Source organism: Eretmochelys imbricata, chromosome 12 (genome assembly GCF_965152235.1).
Source record: "Eretmochelys imbricata isolate rEreImb1 chromosome 12, rEreImb1.hap1, whole genome shotgun sequence".
Classification (NCBI taxonomy): domain Eukaryota; kingdom Metazoa; phylum Chordata; order Testudines; family Cheloniidae; genus Eretmochelys; species Eretmochelys imbricata.
Genome location: NC_135583.1, coordinates 26,366,386 through 26,387,724, shown reverse-complemented (window position 1 = coordinate 26,387,724; position 21,339 = coordinate 26,366,386). Strand labels below are relative to the sequence as shown.

The 21,339-nt window shown below is 41.4% G+C and overlaps 1 protein-coding gene across 1 annotated transcript in view; it reads left to right on the top strand.

Annotated features, from left to right (window-relative positions):
• The window catches only part of BEAN1 (brain expressed associated with NEDD4 1), a 110,685-nt gene that overhangs the window by 121 nt on the left and 89,225 nt on the right, over positions 1-21,339 (top strand). The window contains 2 exon segments of the mRNA XM_077831270.1: positions 1,025-1,099; positions 16,499-16,633. Of these exon segments, the coding sequence (XP_077687396.1) occupies positions 1,025-1,099; positions 16,499-16,633 (210 nt within the window).

The window sequence follows — 21,339 nt, the reverse complement described above, 5'->3', positions numbered from 1 at the left end:
GGTAAAACCCCATCTGCGCGCAGCCCCACGCCCCCGGGCTGCACCAGGGACCAGCACGGCCCCGCCTAGGCACAGTGCGACCGGCAGAGCGGGGCCCGGGGCGGGCAGGGCTGGGGTTCCTGCCACTCACCCATCATGGGGGTACGGCCCCAGCGGGGAGGTGTGACAGGGGAAACTTTGAGATCTGTTAGAAGCCCAGGCGAAAAACCAGTCGGTCGCTGCTCCGTTTGTTTAAGGGGCTGTGCGCCTTTACTGAGAAATGCGGATTGGGGTGGTTCTGCTCTTTACTTACTAGCTAAGGGGGCATGATTAGAAATATTTACCTGCTAGCCCTCTCGAAGTGTTTTATAACTATCACTGCAGTATAGAGGGGTAGAGATACTTAATATAAATATAATTTCATCTGCAAAAGTTTATCTAGTAATTCTTATTTTATATGTAACAATATAGATAATGCAGTGTCTTCCTGAAAAGACATCTTCTATAATTTAGGCTACTTTGTTTGTGGGGATTTTATTGCATATAAAGTGTACACTTGTATTTTATTTAAAGTCTTTACAGGGCAAGTTTAATATTTACAATATTGGGAAATTTTGTATAAAGCCCAGGATACATTTTACAATTCCAGCCCCAGTTTAGCATAGAACTAGTTTATTTAAGCAAGTTGGGAAAGCACTATTTTGCCTTGCCAGAGAAGGTGCCCATTGCAGTAATTGATAAAATGCTTAACAGTAATAATTAGCCTATTTGCATGACACTGTTGTCTAAACATGACTTTTTGGAATCCTTGAGGCACTGAAGTCTTGTATAATAACACTTCCTAAAATAGACTGATTCCTAGCAAATTCAAAGCAATAACTCAGTTTATTTACACATTCATACTGCATCTGTTGTAGATTCAGTGTCTGAAATATACAGCTCTGTCACTAGAGAGTGGGTGCACTTTAGCAACAACCTGTGTCATCAAATGACATCTGGCTCTGAAACAAAACTGCTATTAAGGACTCTTTATTTCCCTCCTTAGTTCTTTTCTTACATCTTCCTCTCATCTCTGGAAGCTCCATCCACATTGGAATAGGCAGCAATTATTCCCATCTCTGTAAGTAATCTTTTTTTTAAAACTGCTTTCATGGCATGCTTTCAGTCATGTACAGTTATACAATTATATTATATTTAAAGTCTTCTAGAAGATAAGATATCAGTCCAGTAAAGAGCAAACATAATTGTTTTTAGGCAGAAAGCTAACAGAACTGTGCCATTATTTAAAAGGTCCCATTTATTTAAAGGTCAAATCCTGCAATCCTTACCTCAGGCACAAACAACTCATTGAAGTCGGGGAGATTTGCCTAAGAATAAAGCCTGTAAAATTGTTACTTTTAAAGTCTCAAATCTTTAGATATATTTGCCTTCTTTCCTGTTATTTAACATCTTCAGCCACAACAAAACATAAGCCCTTTCCTGACAAAACTGATTTGCAATCTAGCTAGGCAGACATTAAGCTGCCCATGGTTTCAGAAATTCCACACCATTTTTGACAGGTAGGAGGAAAAGTAGTGTCTATAAACTGAATTGAAATTTATCAGAATTCAGGATGTTCATTTTGTTTTGAATTTTTTTGGTAGACATTGCATGAAAAAAAACTTAATAGGGAATTTAAACTTTAAGGCCCTAAATCTAGCACAGACTTCAGTGGGAATCCAGATGAATGCAGAAGTCCATGCTCACAGGTTCTGATGCTGGATCAGGACCTTATGAAGCAAAGAAAAGTGAAGACTAAGACACTTTTAATCTATTTACATTATTTCCACAATACTTCCTCTGTGGGGAAAAACTTTTCCATAACAAAAATATTAAAAACTGGACCCTCATCATGGTAAGAAGAAATCAGTTTAGGTCTGAAGTTTGAGACAATGGGCAAATTCTGCTCTCAGTTTCATAGGTGTAACTGCAGAGAAACACCATAGTCAGTGGAGTTACTCCAAATTTAGGGCCTGGAAACACTACGAACCTTTGAGCATGCTACCCTGAACAGTGAGCCTGCAGTAGTAAGAATTGTTCTTGTTAATGTTTGCAGGATTGGGCCCTGCTGCAACAGAGAGCAGAATTTGACCCTTAAAGCTGATTACTTGCCAAATCTAGAGATCAAAGTGGTGGACTTTCAGAGTTTAATTAGGTATTTGCTGTAACTTCAGTTTGGCTCTGAACCTGAACTCCTAGCAAAAACATGCCAGACTAGGGCTCTAAAGCAAATTTGAGACCAGCAGATATTGTCTGAACATTGCTGATATTGTCAACCACCATCACCCAAACAATATCAGATTTTTTTTTTTAAAAAAAGGGGGACAGGCTTCCAAAATATATGGACAACTACAAAAGCTCACCTTATTAAAGCTACTAAAGGTCTGCTTAAGAAAACAGGACTGATCATAAAAAACTATCCAATGTCATGAGAAACCTGTGGCCACAAACTAACATGTACTTGCTTCTGTGTTCAAGTAAGTACTGTTTAGTCATTTAACTAATCTTTTGCATTTGGCTAACTCTGCAGGAGATTCACAGTTCAAGTACATAGCACTAGTCTACCTATATGATCCAGATCCGTTAAACCTTTGGGGTCCCTGTCATAATGTACATACTTTCCATCCATTCCTCATCCCCACATTCCTTGATATTCTCCCCCTCAAAGTAGATTTATTGTTCTCCCCCAAAGACTTTCCTACTCCCTCCCCAGCAGGATTCCTTCATATTCCCCTCCAGACTCCACCACTCCAGAAGAAATGTGATCCCTGCATACCGGTAGGCCTTGATCCCAAAGTTACAGCAAAAAGTGTTACAGCAGTGTAGAAGGAATTAAAATTCCTGGCCACACAAATCAGATGCCCATGCTGTGATGACTACTGAAATTCATGCTTGAGATAAACCATTTTCTAATGACAGAGGATAAAATTCCAGTCAATAGCTTTTGAATAGAACTTCATACTTGTGAAAGTTGCCAGACTGGCAGCCCTAGAGACAGAAGTCCTCTGTATATCCATATAACAAGTACAGCACAGATAGTGACAATGCAGGTTTCTTCCCCATTCTCTTGTCAACCCCTTGCACAGAGCAATTGTTAGCTGGTCTACAAAAGAGCATGTCCAAAGTACCTTGTGTGCCCCTGGAATCTAGGCAAGCAGAAGGGTCCTAGTGCAATGGGGCTGAAGGAGTCAGCATATTTTAGAGCAGCCCTGGTGCTGCTCTGTCTTTAAGCCAACTTTGTTTCTCCTCCCACCTTTGCACAAAGGATCATGCACAGAGCAGGGTTCAGCCATACTATGCCTGGTAATTGTTTTTAATTAGGATAGTGTTAGAATGGGAATTGTAAAACTCTTCTGTACCTAACTTGTGTAATTAGACATGGCCAAACCAGAAATTCAGACTATGGCCAGTCTAATGCTTCTGCATGGTGCAACCTCCACGGGGTTGCTATTTGCCCTCCTGAGCAAATGGGTGGGAGTGAGAGGAGCCTTGACTACCTCCTAACATCCAAAAAATATCTTGATGAAAATTTTGTTGCATGAGAGAAAATATTGGTTTATCATATCCAAAAAACTTTCATTGGGAAAGTTCCGGTCCAGAATGCAATTTCCAGTCAAAACTAGAACAGGAGATTCAGCCCCCTGACCTCCAGAATAACCAATAGCTTGGTGGTCAAGAGCTCAGAGATTAGATTAAAATTCAGGACTATGACTGGGTGAAGCATTTGACTTGATTGCACATTAACAGGGCTGATAAAAAAGTGTCTAAAATGGAAGGATTTCTAAAACCTATTTTTCTGTCAAATGAAAGATTTTCCACAAAGTATTTGCTTTCTGCCCAAAGTTTCAAGTTTTCAATTAAAAACGTTTACTATCTGAAAAGCAGAAAGCTTTTGGTTTTTCAATAAAAAGTCAAAAAACCTTACTGAAAAAGTTGGATGGAAATGAGGGGACAAATTCTAACCAGCTCTATAAATAACTTTAAATAGTTTCCATTCAGTCTGCAGTCATGAACCTCAGCCCCACGCTCTTGATAGTTTGGTGAACATGGGCCAAAGTTGTTCACATAACTAAGCAAGCAGGACAGTCTTCCAAGCTAGCTCTCCTCCCCTCAAGTCACTGCCTTCTTCACTTCCCAATGACCCCCTTGGAAGAAGTAATTTAGAAGCAAGCAAAGATATATGTGCAGTTGTGCACTAGTTTGCAGATGAAATTCAGCTTATGATGCAAGTCAAAAGGTGAAAGTGACGGGTGTTAGAGCAGGATAAATGCATGCACAGGATAAAGGCAGGCAGACAGGCCTGATTTAACAAAACAAGATTTTGATTGCCTCATCTTGAGCTTTGCAGGTTTTGAAAACTTGCCCTTAAAAGAATTAGCTTCAAAAACGTGAAGGGACACATTCAGAAATTCTGTGGCTTTGTCCCCCAATGCATGAAAATGGAGCCAGCAAAGGGCAAGGCCAGACACACACACAAAGCTATGGAGAAAATTCTGCAGAATATCCTGCCCCTTATCCTACATATCCTTGAATAGACATTCAAGGAACCATTGCCTCAGTGCTCCACGTGAGTCCCCACATATACAGAGCAGCAGCACAGCTGGCTTCAGGCTGTGTTGTCATTGACTACAGGGCTGCCAGCTGTGCTCTGTGACTCCATGAAGAGGATGAAGGTTGAATAAGCATTAACTCATGAACCACCAAATCCTTAACCAAAATAGTCACTCTGCAGCCATGACTGCAGGCTCAGCTTCTGCTCCTGACAGCAAATCCCGCTTCTTCCCATCCCCCCAGCCATAGTAAAATTGGTGTAGTCCCCCTGCCCAGGAATCAAGGAGCCTGACAGAAGTGGACTATAGTCTTGGTGTGTAGTGAAACATGGGGCTCTGTAGCACACAAGGGTTCCCTGTGCCCCAGCTCAAAGATTAGGTTGGGGATATACCTGAGTTTGGCCTGTGAATCAGTGGTTTCATAGATCCAATGGCTATTGTACACTACTTAAGCAGTTGTAGGAAGAGCACAGGTTGCTGCAAGTCTCTGCATTCTTTTCTCAGTGCACAATGAATGGTGGAAATGCATAGGTGATTCAGTCACCTAACAGATCCACCAGTGCCAGCCATATCCAGCCTCCACCCATCCAAGGAGCCTCATGGAACTGTGCTGCCAGGCAGTCAGGGGGAGCAGGACACCTGTATGTATTCCCCAAATCCTGCCCCACTCCATGCAAAGTAAAGCTACCCCACTGCCACCACAGCAGAACCCCTCCATGCCCACAGAAGTGAGGAAGAATGCAGGTTTTGCCCATACCTGAGCTGCAATAACTAATCTGCAATGGATGGGGGTCACTCAGAGCAACTGCTCCCTGTGCTCCTTGATTGAAACCCCTTTTTATAAGTGGATGTCTTGTAAAGAGAGACTTGAGACAGCTATACAAAGAAAGGGATTTTTTTACCTTTCTTGCTCACATGCTACCCTGCACGGTATAAGGGAGCATGTGGCGGGGGGCTTCCTGACTTGTAAAGTAAGGACATCCCTTTGGGGATAAAAGGAGAGAGACTCCTTTATCCTTCACCTTAGGAGACAAAGGAACCAAGTGATTTAATCTCCGATGGATTCTGGGCAGGCTGGCCAGTAAAAGCTAGAAAGGAGACTGAGTGAGAGAAGCCATCTTGAACAAAGACTGCATCTTGCTCGATTAAGTTTTAGTCTTATCTATTTGCTTGTAACCATTTCTACCTTTATTCCTGCTAATTGGTATCACTTAGCTTATGTCCTTTCGTTAATAAACTGGTTATAAACCAACTCAGTGCTGTGCTTGAAGAGAAGTGTGTATTTTCCCCAGTTAAAAAGTCAATAAATTACAGCTTAATTCAAGTGAGCAATGAACTTAATATCTTCATGAATGGTCAGTGACAGGAGCTGTGCATTGCAGAGGAACATTTGAGAAACTGAGCCTGGAATTCACTGATTTTTACCTGCTAGGTGAGGTATGGGTCAAGAGAGCCTTAAGGAGTTTGCTGGTGAGGATGGCACACTGGTGTGGTGAGGAGCTGACAGTCTGACCTCTAGCAAGGGTCGCTCTTGCTGAGGCAGAGGGTTAGTAGTGGCTCACAGCTTTGGTTGTCCCCAGCAGCACGTTACATTGCCAGAGAAGAGATCCTTTATAATGTATCCACTATTTTGGGGGTGTCATTATCAGATCTTATTTCCTATTTCATGGAAGGGATGGACTGGAACGGTGTTCTCTATGAGGGATGTGTAAGCAGCCTCATGCCCACCCCTTTTGTGGGACCACAGAAAGGCTTCCTACAACAGGCCCTTTGCTTTGGGCAGAGCAGAAGTTGCTCACTCCCTGCTCCCCTGGGAGCAAAGCACTCTGAAGAGGGGTAGGGAAAAGGTGGGGTCATTCCCACCTCCTTACAGACAAATCCATGGAGCTTGGCCAGCACATTTGGAGGAACAATCTGCACCATCCTATTGCCTGGTACAGAGTGCACATGGAACATCCCTGGGGAGATGCAGGCATGCTCTCTCCAGCATTTCTCCTGGGCAGGGTACCAATGGTTGTTGTTGCCGTGCCACTGCTCACCCCCCGAGGCTCCAGTGTTTTGACAGGATGGTTGCATCCCCAGAGTGCTTGTAATCCAACAGTCTCCCAGTGCAGACTGTCAAACAGCTTCTTCACTCACTACTGAGACATTAGAGAGCCCTTCCCCATATACACCATTCATTTGCCCTCCTATCATTTTCATTTCAGCCACTAATGGGTTAATGTCATCTCCTGGAATCAGGGTTCTCTTTTCCAGCTGTTGTCCTCATGCTGTTTCCCAGTCTACTCTAGTCATCTTGCCTGCAAGTTCTTAGCAGTTTTCCTGTAATCTCTTGACTTTTCTATCCTACATTTCAGTCTGGATTGCCTGTGTTATAAGAGCAAGATGTTATTCTTCTTTCTGGGGCCAGAAAGCTCCAGGCACAGAGGAGTCTGTACAGAAATGCAGATTTCCCCTGCAGGTTTGGAGGTAGCTGCATTTCCAGCCCAACCACTTAACAGCTTTGTCAGAGATGCTGGTACATGTATGCTGCACAGATTAAGGAGTGGGGACAGGAGGGAGGTTCCATGCTGCTACCAGGATTCAGTATTCTCCCCAGCACACAGGACAAAGCAGCATGAAATCAGGATAAACCTAGGAGGGCAATTTTCCTCCATTATCTGCGCATCATTGGCTGTGTAGGGAGTAGTGGCCAGCATTGATTTCATAATGGCATCTGCTGGAAGCAATGGGAATTCCTCTGTTGAGTTTTGGTACAGGAAGTTCAGGAGTTCTGAGAGGATATGAAGATTGTGGGTCAAATGAAGCTCAGAAGGTTCTTTAATGGCTGAAAGAGAGACTGGGACATTAGGAGCAGACAGAGCAAGCAGAGGATTGGAATAGGTATCTAGAGTGCTGTGGGTGAGGGACTGGATTGAGAGAAAGGCCAAGCTGAGAGGGGGTCAGGAGCAATTTGAGAGAGAGAAAAGGAGAATGGCACAGAAGAGTTAGAAAGAGATCCATAATTATGAGTGGCAGCATGTGAACTGAGAATAGAGACATGACAATATTGGATGGAATGCAGGGAAAATAAGCAATAGTAAAGGGTGGGAAGCAGAGGGGCATGATGCAGAGGATAAGGGAATATGTGGCTATGAAAAATAAGAGTAGGGGTGGACATGCTAACTCTTGCCAGCAATGGTTTTCACACATCTCTAGTACCTACTACCAGGACTTACAGGCAGGGAGGGAATGTACACACCCAGTTTCTCAGTGTGTGACTATCAGTAACTGCTTTCCAAAGGGTTATCTATACAAAAAAGTCCAGTGAGATTCCTATAAATATCCTGCAGTTGAGCACCAACTCCTAGGCCTTGGAGAGCTTTTTTGTTCCTACTTGGTCTCCCTGGTAGCTGTAACATTTCCTTTTAACCCCATTGGCTTCCTACACTGCACCATCTACTTTTTTCTTGTAATTATATTGCTAGGATGGAAGTATGTAAATAGTGGGGAAGAGGATGGGAACATCTCTGCTGAAGACTGACATGCTCTCATACTGTACCTCCCTTTGTTTGCCAGAAGTCCCACACTGGGGACTCTTGGCATGCTGCTCCTTGCCCTCTGGTTTCTCAGTGAATACATTTCCAAGGTTGGTGTGAATCCTAGCACCTCCGATGAAGTGCCCCACTAGCCTCACATACCATATGCGGGAAGTGCTGTAAGACAGTTCCCAAAGCATCTTATTTGTGTTTCTGCACAGGATTTTCAAAATAGCTGGATTGTTAGTTATGCTTTGATAGAGTTATGAAAGGGTGGGAGGTTTGGTTCAAATAGATACTCTAAAACTGGGATGCTTATCCCAGGCTCTAGAGTCTGCCAAAGCTTTCTTGCAATTGCTCCAGTCAGACCAAAAATGCTAGAAGAGCCTGTGCTTTCCCTTCCACTGCTGGGCCCAGACAGAGCCAATAAGTGCAGAAATGTGCAAAAAATGCAAAGTTTGCCTTCCTAAAGGAAGACTTTACAAACCTACACAGCACCTCCCTGGGCTTCCAGTTTGATTTATTTGCAAAGGGTAAAGTTGCTTCTTATTTTTGAATCCTGAATGAGCTATGCTCACCACTTAGATGACTGACACTAAGGATTGAACCAAGGACCTCTGGAGCTAAAAGCTTGGAGTCTCCACAGGCTCAGCTACAGGCCCAGGCTCTTAAATGAAGAGCTGTAACAAACCTTTAACTTATGTAAAATTTGGAACAGAGATGAACACATGACACACGGACTAGAGTGTTCCATTAACACTTGGCATTTAGTGCCTAATCCTAAAGCACTTAAAGCTAAAAATTTCATTGAGCTTTGCTTCAGGTTTGGGTCCTTCAGTCTTTACCTTTAGACTTTTAAAGTACAGTTTGATAGTGGGCTGCCATTGTGATTTGCTGTTCGGATTGCAGTAGCAGCGAAAGGGCCTCCCTCGCAGGATCATGCCCCATTGCACTAACTGCTGTACAAACAGAGAATTTAAGACATCCCAAAGAGGAGGAAATAGCTTAAAAAAAAATTGCACAGAAATCCCAACCTCTGCTCCCTTCAGGGGCAGGAATTAGAAACCATGCAGAAGGCACTAGGATTTTGGATTTACAAACCCATCCCATCCGCATGGATCCTAGAGCATCAGCACAGAATGCTTTCCTCTCCATTCCATGCCCTGCCCTTATCCCTCCTTCTACAGGCAGCATAGTCAGGCCTGTTGCCATGGACTCTATTCTGCAACTGAACACTGAACCCCTGCTGTGCAAGTGAGCATTAGAATCCATGGTTGACAAGTTAATGCTATCAGTCCATCATAGGTATTGCTGGGGCATTCATCACCATAGCATCTAATCACCAGATGCAGTAATTAGTCATATTTGTCCAAAGCGGCATCCAAAGCGACTTGTGCTTGGTCTGAAACACCATGCTGGCAGCTCAGCCAGTGCACTATAATGGAGACTCAATCCCTTCTGCAACAAAAAACAGCAGCTTGTTTGGGATAACTTCTCTGCTGTTTTAGCCTTCATCTTTTTGAAGATTATGTTAGTACAGTTTAACAATCCAACTCCTTAAACTAAACAAATGTGTAAAAATCAAATGTTCCCTTGGAAAGGAAACCAAGATGTTAAATAAGATTGACACAGCAGTTACAATACATTCATTCCATTGTGTGCCAGAGCACAAATTGTGGTACATTACTGAAGGGCATGCCCTGATTGGAAGCCCTCAATACCTAGGAAGAGCAGAATATCCTTATGCCTTTGTCCTGCTATCACAACCCCTTTTTCTCTTGGCAAACTTTATATTTTACAGGACAATTTAATGGAGATTAAGTTTGAGCAGTTAGAGAAGAAACTAGAAAATAGTTTTTTAAAAAGACAAATGATTCCTAGTTGAAATATCTGAGTGGAGACATTATGGGGGCCTGAGCCCACTGCCATTGTACAGATTGAGAAATGCAAGTCCAAATCTGAACTTCCCCTATGTTTGGGGAATCTTTAGATCTGGAATCCCGGTTCAACAGTTTGTAGACAGAAAGGGCCCTGTTGTGAAGTTCAGTGAATCAAGTCTCTAACATGGCTCTGATGTGTTACTCCATGCCAGTGATTTATACTGGCACAAAAGAGTGGAATAATGCAGTGGTGAGTCAGGTCCTACAACTGGAACTTCCTCAAAGCTCAGGGTATGATATCTGAGGTTTTGATACCAGCACATAGATAGAAACAGGAGTAAGGAAATCTGGTTTGGGTTTCCAAATAAATCAAGCACTTATCTTCTGCTTCAGCCAAAGACTGCATAATGCAACTTAGGAGTGGGGTGTAAAAGTGGTATTTAGCTACCTGGCCAATGCTGGGATAGTTATGTGCTGGGACAGTACTCCAGTGAAAGGCTGCTCTAAATGTCATTGGCTGCCAACAGTGCAAAGGGGCTTGGGATCTGAGAGTTGCAGGAAACCCTCACCTACCAACTCTTTTCTCCAGCCACAAGAGTTTTTACACTATCTATACTGGTAAGACCCTCCCATCACTGGCTACAAGGCTGGAACACAGCTGAAAGTCAGGGCCATGATTTTAAATCAGATAGTGTTCCTTTAACTATGGACATGCTGGGATTATGTAGAAAGCCAACCTCAGATTCTGCTGGTGCGTTTTTCAGACTCAGCTGGTTGATACCAAAGCAAGTACACAATTAAATCAGATATAATCCAATTAGTCATTTGACTAGAAGGGATTTTTATGGTAATTGCATCATCCATTTATGTATTCTTCTACAGCAAAATATACAAAATGCAGTTCTTATTTTAATAGCATGGAATAGTTTTTCAACTTTTGGGTAGATCTACATCCCAGTTATCAATTTGACACAGACACTTACTGACAATTGAAAGTTGTTCCAATCTTGGGAAGTTCAGTGTTTAACCTTTAGACTGACCATTCAGATTTGTCAACTTCTGGGTTTCAAATAAAGCTATAGGAAATAAGAGTTATTTCCCTAGCAACCAAATCAGATGGTAAGAACTCATTCACCACCAGCTGGGGATTAATTTGCACAAGGAACCTGAGGCTAAAAGGTTGTATAGGCCTTGTGTAGGGTACTTAAGTTAAAGGGACAGTTGCATGCAGCACAGAACTCAGACCAGGAGAGGTGGGAAGGGGCCAGTATCCAAGTTATGGCATCTGTGCTACAAAAAACACCCATAGTGCTATAGACTGAGCTGGCTTAGTGTCTGCACTGGGAGAATTGTAGCAAAGTATTTCAAGGAAATGTGTCAATTTTACTAAGTTTTCTATGGAAAGTTTCAAACTAGAGTATTTAGTTTCAGCTCCAATTTTTACTAATATATAATTTTATAATACTTGAATATGCAAACATTTCAATACAGTAGTTCCAATGTTTCCAAACTGAAGTTTTTCAGAATTTCTGTACCATGAAAATTTTCATCTTTTTGTGCTGATTGGGGATGAATGGTCTCCTGGTGTTGGAATTTACATCCTGGGGGAGATAAAGTTAGTGATCCATCCAGCTCTGCTTAGCTCTTAGAGTTTCAGGGAGGCAGGTTCGCTATGTAGGGTCATCGGCTGGGAGCTGCTCCACCTGAGAGAGACTTGCTAGGCTTGTTCTCCAGCTGCCTGCCACCTCTAGAAAAAGCTGTTTTCTGATCATGCATCAAGAGGGAGATTGACTTAATCTCTGGTGGTTTGTGCCAAGATAGAAACATCAACTTGGAAAACAATTTGTTGCTCACACATTAGGTCATGTACCAAGTCAGATTGATCCAAAACTGAAGATCAGATTCACTGGCTACCCAATAAACAAAGCCAAAAGCCACTCCTTGCTGAAACAAATACAGTGCTTGAACCAAAAATATCAAAATCAATATTGAATCACCTATGTTGTTTAATACATTTCAAAGACACCCTATGATTACATTAGTGTATAAGGGCCAGAGCAAAATGGAGTAGCATTGATGGGGCTACATGGATTTGAATGTTGAATGCTAGGATCTTTTGCAAATCAGATGCACCAAGTACTGCATGAATTTGCATTGTTTCGGAGTCTGCCACCACTGGAATAGAAATAGGACTAAATCTCAGTGACACCTATCATAGGACTAGTGAAGTCACTGTCAAGAAGCATTGCACCTCTCCAAACTACTGTGTACTGGCAACCGATCATTTTTATTACACCTTTCTGCTTACAGTCTGTTTCAGAAAGGAAAAATGCCCTTGGGAATTAGAATCCATTCACTTAGCATATTAAAATATGATTTTTTCATGCATAAAGTCTCTATGGGGTCCTTGTACTGTATCCACACAAATGTTGGCTACTCCCAGTCAGCAATACATTAATCAAGGTCACTATTACTTGGTAATTAGATATTATGTAAATTGTACCAAGCTGATTCCTTTTCAGAAGGAAGACAGTAAACAGGGTGGGGGAATAAGATCCATTGTTTGGATTTGCACCGAGCACAAAGCTATTCAATGCATAGCACTTCTCTCAGTATTTACCACCCCTTTTTGACACCATTTAATGTTTTCCCTATTTAAATGAAAACCATTTAAATGACTTAAAGCCAAAAGGGCCCAATACAATCATCTAGTCTGGCCTCCTGTGTAACATAGGCTACAGAATTTCAGTGATTCCTGCATGTAGCTCAGCTTGCAAACAGTAAGAAATAACTGGGTTCTGCAAGATGCCCTGCTGAAATCTCTGCTCCAGGTAGGCAAGAGAAAGATTAATACAAATGTATAAGAGGCCAGAAATACAGGAGAGGACTACAATGCCCAATTTTAGTGGTATAATTTCATGTAACCCTTTACTTAGAAAGTGCTGTATTTTTAATCAAGTCCCTTGTGACTTCAGAAGACATGAAATTAAAGTGAACTGGGTAAAAAATTGATTACAATGAAAGTTCAGCATCTCCAGTTTCCTTGCCAGTACTAAGATTATTCTAATATAATGGCTCACTCAAATAATTTGACAGTCACCCTTCTATGCCCACCTCACTGGATTGCTAGAGTAACACTGTTGTCTTCAGTGGAGTTCCCCCAGTATAAGTGAGAACAGAATTTAGCCCCTTGCCCATATTTTGTCCTTCAACAGTGCCTTCACCTTCTCTTCTCCTCCCCGCCCCCACCCCACTAGATTATTGTGGCAATAAAAGCCCCTTGAGTGGTTAGGCTGCCTCTGTTTGGCGACAGTGTCTCCTATTGCAGATTGACTATAAATACCTTTGTAAGAGTCAGTTTTGCCTACCCTTTTAGGGGTCACCAGCCTCCACTGCTTCTCAGGACAGGGAAGCTCATTTTGCCCATATCATTCCTTATAGCTCACAAGCTTAAGAACTCTCCATTATACCACAGTTCAGTTTTTAATAGCATCTTTCATACAAACTGTATTGCAAACAGCTAATAGCCAAGAGAAAGACATTTAGAATTTTTCTCCCTCGCCTGCCTACACAGTGGATGTGTTTTCAGGTGACATTTGCAATCAAGCAGAGAATCCTTGTAGTGTAGAGGCAAGATTGCAGTTCCTGACTATGGAACAGTAGAGGCCAATGTGTTTATCAACAGCTGTAAAACTGTTACAGAAAGGAACTTAGTGTTTGACAACTGGAAGGGGAGCAGTGAGGGGCAGTGAAACCTGTTGGGCTGGAACAAGTTCAGAATGTTTAAAAAAGTTAGGACATCTTAGGACATCTTAAAACTAGATCTTGAAATAAATGGGGAGCCGGTGGAATAATGCTGTGGGAGTGTGCATGTACACACTTAATATTTTTAAGAGTAATTTCATTAGCATTTTCCCTGATCTGCTCAGAACATCTGCATGTAGGTTTCTCTGAGCTTAGACCTGGTGGAAGAGATCAGACCCATTAACTTCATACAGGAGTGAAATGGATCCTGCAAGTTCCATTAGCCTGCCTTCACTTTGAAGAATTTTAGCTCCTTCAGAAAAAATTCTTTAAAAAGCCTTTAGATTGTAGTGAATTCTCTTCTATTTGGTAAATACCCTGCTTCCCAAATTTCATGTTTCAAGTATCTGCCATGAGTACTGCAGCTGTTCAGAAAACATTTTCCAAGATGTGCTAGAATTACAAACCAAAGTTCTGATTATTACCCTGTAGATTTCAGAGCTGCCAGGTTACAAGAGTATAGTTTAATACATATAGTAAAAGAGTGCTTTCAATGCTGGTGCTATTTATAAATACATTTGTGGGTTCTGACATTTTCCACTGGAGCAGTTGTGTGGAGAATTGGAAATCATGAACAATTCTTAACTGCATGGTTTTCCTGCTATGAAAGTGGACACAAAGGCTCTGAATTAAGAATATTGGAGAGGAAACAAAAAAGTCTTTAGTCAGAAGGCTTGTGTCTGGCTGGATGCCAGTTTGGACACTGGTTTTTCTGTTCCTTTGCTTCCAGGATCTGGTATTTTCAAGGTGAGGTCTGACTTATTTGGCATGTTGTTAAAGCTGGTGATACACAAGTGACTTCAATTCAGTTTTAGGGTGTAGGATCAGTACTGAAAGCGTAGCAGTAAACTGTTGGTTTTCTATTCCTACTGTCCTTCATTACTAAGCATCAGAATCCTACTATTCAATTCAGTTAGCGGTAGAGCTATAATGGACACCAGTTATGTGGTAAATCAACTGCCTCTTCTCCCAGTTGTTAAAACTTTTGCCAAAGCATGTGCATTACTTACACCTTTCAGAAATTCTCATCTTCAGTGAAAATAACTTGACCAGCTGTACTACTGAAGTTGGACTTTTGTACATAAGTTTGAATTGTATGCACATTCATCCTCATTTCTGTCACTATTTGTGCTCCACAAGTATTGAACCAAGAGTCTGGACAGATTATAAACTGACCATTCTCTTCAGCACCATTTGCAGGGTGTGACTGGTCATCTACATCATAGTGTTTCTCTTCCTTAACTGGAAGAGTAACATTTCAAAAACTGGAGAATGAGGAAGGATGAATATTTTCCCCTGCATATGGTACAAACATTGATTTTGCACACAAACAAGAATGTGAAGAACGCCTGCTCCCCAGACAGTGGTGTGAGCAAGTGTCTATTCAAGTGCTTGTTTAGGATTATCCATTAAAAATGGTCGCACTGCTTCTGCAATAGCCACTCAGCTCTAGTTACACAACTCAGAGCATTCAGACTAGGAATGCATGACCATGTTCAGTAACCATAATGCTGACCCAAACTTTTAACCATTTCTTCAGTTGTGAATCATGAGAAATAAGTCATGTGGTGTTCAGGTGTTGGGGCCCTATTAGCTGAACTTTGCTTCTTCATAGTGACTGGAGACAAAGGCCTTGTCTACACCTAAACTAAAGGTCAACCTAGCTGCTTCATTCAGGACTGTGAAAATTGTCTCACACTGTGAAACAGATCGGTCGACTTAATTCCCACTATAGATGCAGATGGAAGAATTCTTCCCTTGACCTACCTACCACCTCCAGAGGTGGATTACAGAGCATTGCTGTAGCAAGAGTCCGCACTATGGCAGCATAGCTTCTGTGCCACAGCTGTGCTGCTGGGGCATTTGTAGGGTAGACATGCATGGAGTTACTCTTGCCCCCTCACACTGAGGGAATAGGGTGAGGAGCTTAACACGATCAACTGGGTCATTGGGCAACAAAAAAAGTTAACCTTTCCCCTACATGTGCAGAGGTGGGGTGGTTAGCTATTAAATGCCTCCCCCAGGATCAGAGATGGTCTTGAGGAGTGAGTGGATTCTTCATTCTCCCCCACTACACCTATGGTAGGAGAAAAATCTCAGCGTGCTCAAATGTAACGGCAAGTTGGACTCTGGTCCTAATGATCTCCAGACCCAAACATGAATTACGCTCTAATATTTGTCCAAATGCACATTTGTCTGATGTGCAGGGTGTTCAGCCCACACACTAGGAGATTCCAGTTTGAAAAGTAAGGATGGGAACTGAAAGGAGATGCAAAATGTTCCCATCCATGGCTACCTCAGTTCAGCCCTTCCATCATCCTGAAATTTAGATAGCTCTAAGTTTATCCTCTTTTCTGTCATCCCTTTTGCAGTCTGGGACAAACACTGAAGGTAAGTTTTCAAAAAAACACTCATATCCCATTTTCAGACTTGACTTAAACTAAGTACATACACTCTTGGTAATTTTACCTTCTGTGATTTTTGGGCATATTTTCCCTGTTTGCAGTGCTTCATGGGTCTACAGCACTGTATAAATGATTAATGATATACTAAAGCTTTTGTTGGTATTGGAGGCCGCCTTTCGCTGTCTGACAAAGAACAGACAAATCTGTTCTCACTCACAGGGCTTTTAGAGACCGCTAAGAGGAAGACAGACTTTAAGTGGCATTGTGCAGCAGGCCTTTCCTACTTCAGTAACAAAGCCATTCATTGTTTCTCTTCCTTTTAGATGAGGAAAGCATTCTGCCCTGTAAGAAAGAAGAACTACAGTGTGGCAACGGACTCTGCCTCCTGAACTGGCTGCGCTGTCATTACAAGAAGGACTGTGGCAGAGACTACATGTCCATCAAACTAACATGCTCAAGTGAGTTACCCTTCGATTTCCTCCATCATGGGACAGTCAATACACCTTCCTGTTGAATCATTCTCCACAGACTGCACTTCACATTAGATTTGTTCAGAGTTTGATGCTGCATGAATATGGGTGCTTGGTGGGCTTATTTATGTTTAAGTCCCTTGTTTATACTGCATGTGGATTTCAAGCAGAATACAAGCAAATAGTGGAATGGATGATTTAGCTCTGCTCAATGTATTTAGCTAATTTATTATGAAAGGTGCTGCGACAAAATGCCAGTTTTAAAAAGGCAAAGTATAATCCAAAAGCTGAAATTACTGAAGCCAGCCAGTGCTGGAATCTATTAAACATTGGCAGCTATGGGTGGCTTCAGTAATTTCAGGGAAGGGGGGACAAAAACAAAAAACCATGAGGAGCAACTGTAGGCTACATTCTCTGCATTAACATTTCCAAATGCAAAGTAACCCCCGCAACTGTCAGCAGGTTAAAACATTGTGTTCCTTTCAAAGAATTACTGTAAAAGCAAAGATGTCAAATGTATTCAAAGGATTTATTTCTGTAGACAGTGTATGTAGGAAAGTGTTCAGGCAGTGACCAAACAATGCCTTGAGTACTTTTTAATCAATTGATAATGCAAGTTATGAAAAGTAGTACTTACAATTTCAGTGATAACTATTTACTAGTGTATGGGTGATTAACAGTTTCGGCCTAGCCTGTTCCCTTGATTTTTGTTCTTGCATTGCTAAACTGCCGATTTCAAACTGTAGGAGTTTGAACTTCAGTTTAATATTTATATTTGGTTGCCATAAACTTGCTAAAAGGAGAGTTGTCAGAACCCTATTCCAAAGTGTAAATGGGACTAAGGGTGCACTACTGTCCTTAATTACTAGCTAGAAGCATCCATTGACCTCATTTTCTCAGTTAACACAACCTCATGCACACAAGCATATAGCTACAAGTTTGAGGAATGACTAGGAGCCAGAGTTATACTAGGGACAATAAACTGACAGCCAGCAGCAATGCACATAAAGTGACATTGAAAGCATTCATACAAGCACAAGTACTGTATTAATATAGTCTCTAATCCAGAGGCAATTAGACTCCATGAGCCCATGGAGCACAGAAAGTGTGTGTTTATAATTAAGAATTTCATAATGGCCAGAACTACTGTATCGTGTAGAAGGATGCAAGAGGTCTGGGCTTGGTGGGACCTTGGTTTCTCACCTGTCAACTTAGTGGATCTGAGGAGCTGTAGTAAAATGCACAAGTGTTCAAGGGTAATTATGAGAGCCACTCACTGCCCAAATATCCCTGCCATCTGTGCCACAAATCAGCACTAATTCAAGAGAAGACTGCTTGCAAGACCTTGTGCCTATCAGAAAAGCCCCATAACAGACATCTAAAAAGGAGTGGGGGGAGAAGGAGGAAGATGTATATAATATCCATGTCTTGGAGAGATGAATGTTTGACCTGGGTTGTTTTGGTGTGGGGGTTTTTCTTTGTTTTTATTAAAAGCCTTGATCTTGGGATAGCCATGGCAATAGAGAGAGTAGATGCTTGACAAGGGGAAACTGACCAGACCCTGTTTCTGCAAGCCAAATCTGAATATGCATTATAGTGCCTTCAGAACCTTTTGAAACTTTTCTGCAAAATGAACTATTTCAACAATTGCATGTTATTTTAAGATTTACTTTTTTAAAAAAAGAATTAGAGCAACTGACTACTTAAGTCTCAAGTATCTAATAAATTCCAAGCAACATGGGGTACTTCAATATATAGTATTTTCTAAATTTGTTTGCAAAGCTATCACTTCAATACTGAAATACACCCTATAAAACATGCTGATCAACAAAACAGTTAACCAGAGTCATTTTAGCATTTCTTCTGTAACAAGCTCAGAGGAACAAACATCCCATAAAACAGATCATGTATAAATAGCCACAAGTGTGGGGGAGAGGCCTATACAAAGCAAAACTTGTCTACAAGAATTCACTATATTTCCAGGGAAGGACTGATTTGCTATTTGCAGTGGGACTTGAGTGCAAGGTGTCACAGTAAGGGAGGGCTGTCCAGCCTACAGGCCTGTGGGCCTTACACAGTCCAGCAGAGCATTTCATAAGGCCTGCAGCCTGCTTCAACACAATATACCAAATGGCAGATTATTAGCATTGTGTTCTATGTGCCTGCTGCAGCCCCCCCACCCATTTTCTACACTTTGATACAAATAAAGAAACCAGTGCATAAAATGTGTTTTTAAAAAGACAATACTATATATAGCAACAACTCATCTAAATACATATGAAACAAGCTGAACTTTAAATATAAGACACAAGGAACTCAATCAAAAAAAGATCAGTAGAAGCACAAGGTTGTACTTAGGTTTGTGGCCCTCTTGTGTACTAAGTTTGAGCACCACTGCAGTAAGGTACTAGTATATTTCCCAAAAGTCTCAAAACAAAAGCAAAGAGTTTCATACAAGGCAGTTGCCACAATCAGGCATCTCTGCCAGTTTAAGAAGGCGTTGCTAATACCAAGGGCTGTTAAAATACGCACTACAATGAGTTAGGAAGCCTGTATGAATGAACTAGCATGCTATTTATGCCCACCTACCACCCCAAACTGTATTGCCACAGAACCTCAGTATAGCAATGACTATTGTTCAAGTGCTGACAGATTTTCATATGTGAGCAACCACCTATAGCAGGGACCCATATCTGAAAATTCAACCATGTGTGCAAGGAACAAAACAAAATAACCCTCCTCCCCCCACACAATTGGGCAGAATGAAAAAAATTTTGCCTAAAGGTCTTCTTAGCCTTTAGATTTAATACTATATAGCTGCATTCTGTGCACACTTTATTGCTATAAATGTGCAAGAGTGGATCCATTTGCATCATATGAAATGTGTTACTTATGGGTTCTCCTCCCAACTGATTTTAAGTCCTATGTCTCCATAGTTATGTGGTTTCTTACATGGTGCTCATCACCTTTGCATCTGATCATACAGTACAATCAGTAATAGCTTTCAGACAGTGATTTTACCTCAGGACATGAAGCAAAGCATAAGGGCACTTACCCAGCTTAAGGGAGGTTTAGACTGTAACCAATTACTTCCAGCACCATACCTGAGGAAGCAGCAAAGTTGTACCAGATCTAGAAATAGCTCACAGGAAGGATGTTCTCAGCTTGCTTTTCCAGCTCATTTACAATGCTTTCTCCTCACGGCTCTGCTTTTCGACACCTTCTCAGGTACCTGTTGGGTATTTTAGGCAGTTGTGCTAAAAAAAAGGCATCATAGGGTCTTGGTTCAGCCTAGGTCTGATCTTAGGAAGTCTTTTGGGGGTAAACACTCAGCCCAGACTTTTCAATAACCTAATTCCACATGCACAGCCTTTCTATACACAGTGGTGCCTGCTTACATTAGCTGTTTCATCCCTTTCCATGTAGTGTGTATTGTGGTGCATCTGCTCACATTCTGTGCAAACCCTTATTTCTTTCAGTGATATTTTAAGACTGTTATTTACAGGACTCCAGTTCTCTTAATCTATAATTCAACACTTCTTAAATACCATACACAGCTTGAGACTGCATATGATATGCTGGGTTGCCCCAAAATCAAATGCAATTATAAATTGCTGACAGCAAATTCAGTGTTATTTTTGTCCCCAACTTCTAGTATTTGGGGACTAAAGTCATTTCAAATGTGAGACATCCTTCTTTGTTGCAAGAAGTATCTGGTGTTTCCTGGCTTAATAATAATGGTAACAGGGTTTTAATTCAGCAAGTCACAAGTTAAATCAAATCTATCACTCAAAAAACCTAATAAGACCACCAAAAGTAGTGAAAATGTCAACTGGAGAAAGCAACACCATACACATTACCATGTTCAGAACAGGATGAGAAAATTGGATTGTGTGCTTAAGGGCACTTGAGTTGGCACTGCCTTGAGTGTTACATTCAGTCACAGCCTCAGTAAAAAACCCACATTCACAGGCATGTAGGCAATCTGTCACAAAGTACAAACCTTATTTACACAGGCGCGTCTAGAATGTGTGCGCAACTTACAGGCCAGTTGAAATTTTTTCCAATAGGATGGAAAGGACCTTTGTGTTTCAACTAGTAAAATGCTTTAATTAGTACTTCCTTTCAGCTAGTGTCTGATCTTGCAAGATATTGAGTACAGCAACTCCCAGTGAACATTTCAAGCACTCAGACCTTGAAATCAGACCCAAAGGTTCCAGGAATCAGGCATTTAGACAAATTACCAATGCTCTTTATTAAAGCTCAGAATTAGTGTGGTTTTTAGCCTATAATACATACACAGCTTCTCATTAAGGATAGTGTGGTACAACCACAAATGTAAATCTGTTAGGGAGGAAAAACTGTCAACCCTTGCAAAAGCCTCACATCATTGATAAGGAGACAACAGGAAAAGTGCAGTTCCCTTAATAATTTACCATTTAAAAACAGTTATTATGAGTTTAAGTTAGCATTAAAATAGTTGAATGCATGCCTCACTTCACATTCTAGTCCAGGGACTTGCAAAGTGAGTAAAAATGCAATTAAATCTGTCACACAAGACCTTTACTGGGTGTGCTGGCATTTTAGAAGACTATCCTCTCTAATATCAATTAGAAATGTTGATATTTCTAGACAGTACAGTTTGTTTTTTTAAGTGCTGGGTTAATAGAAATTTCTTTCTACAAGAAGATCAC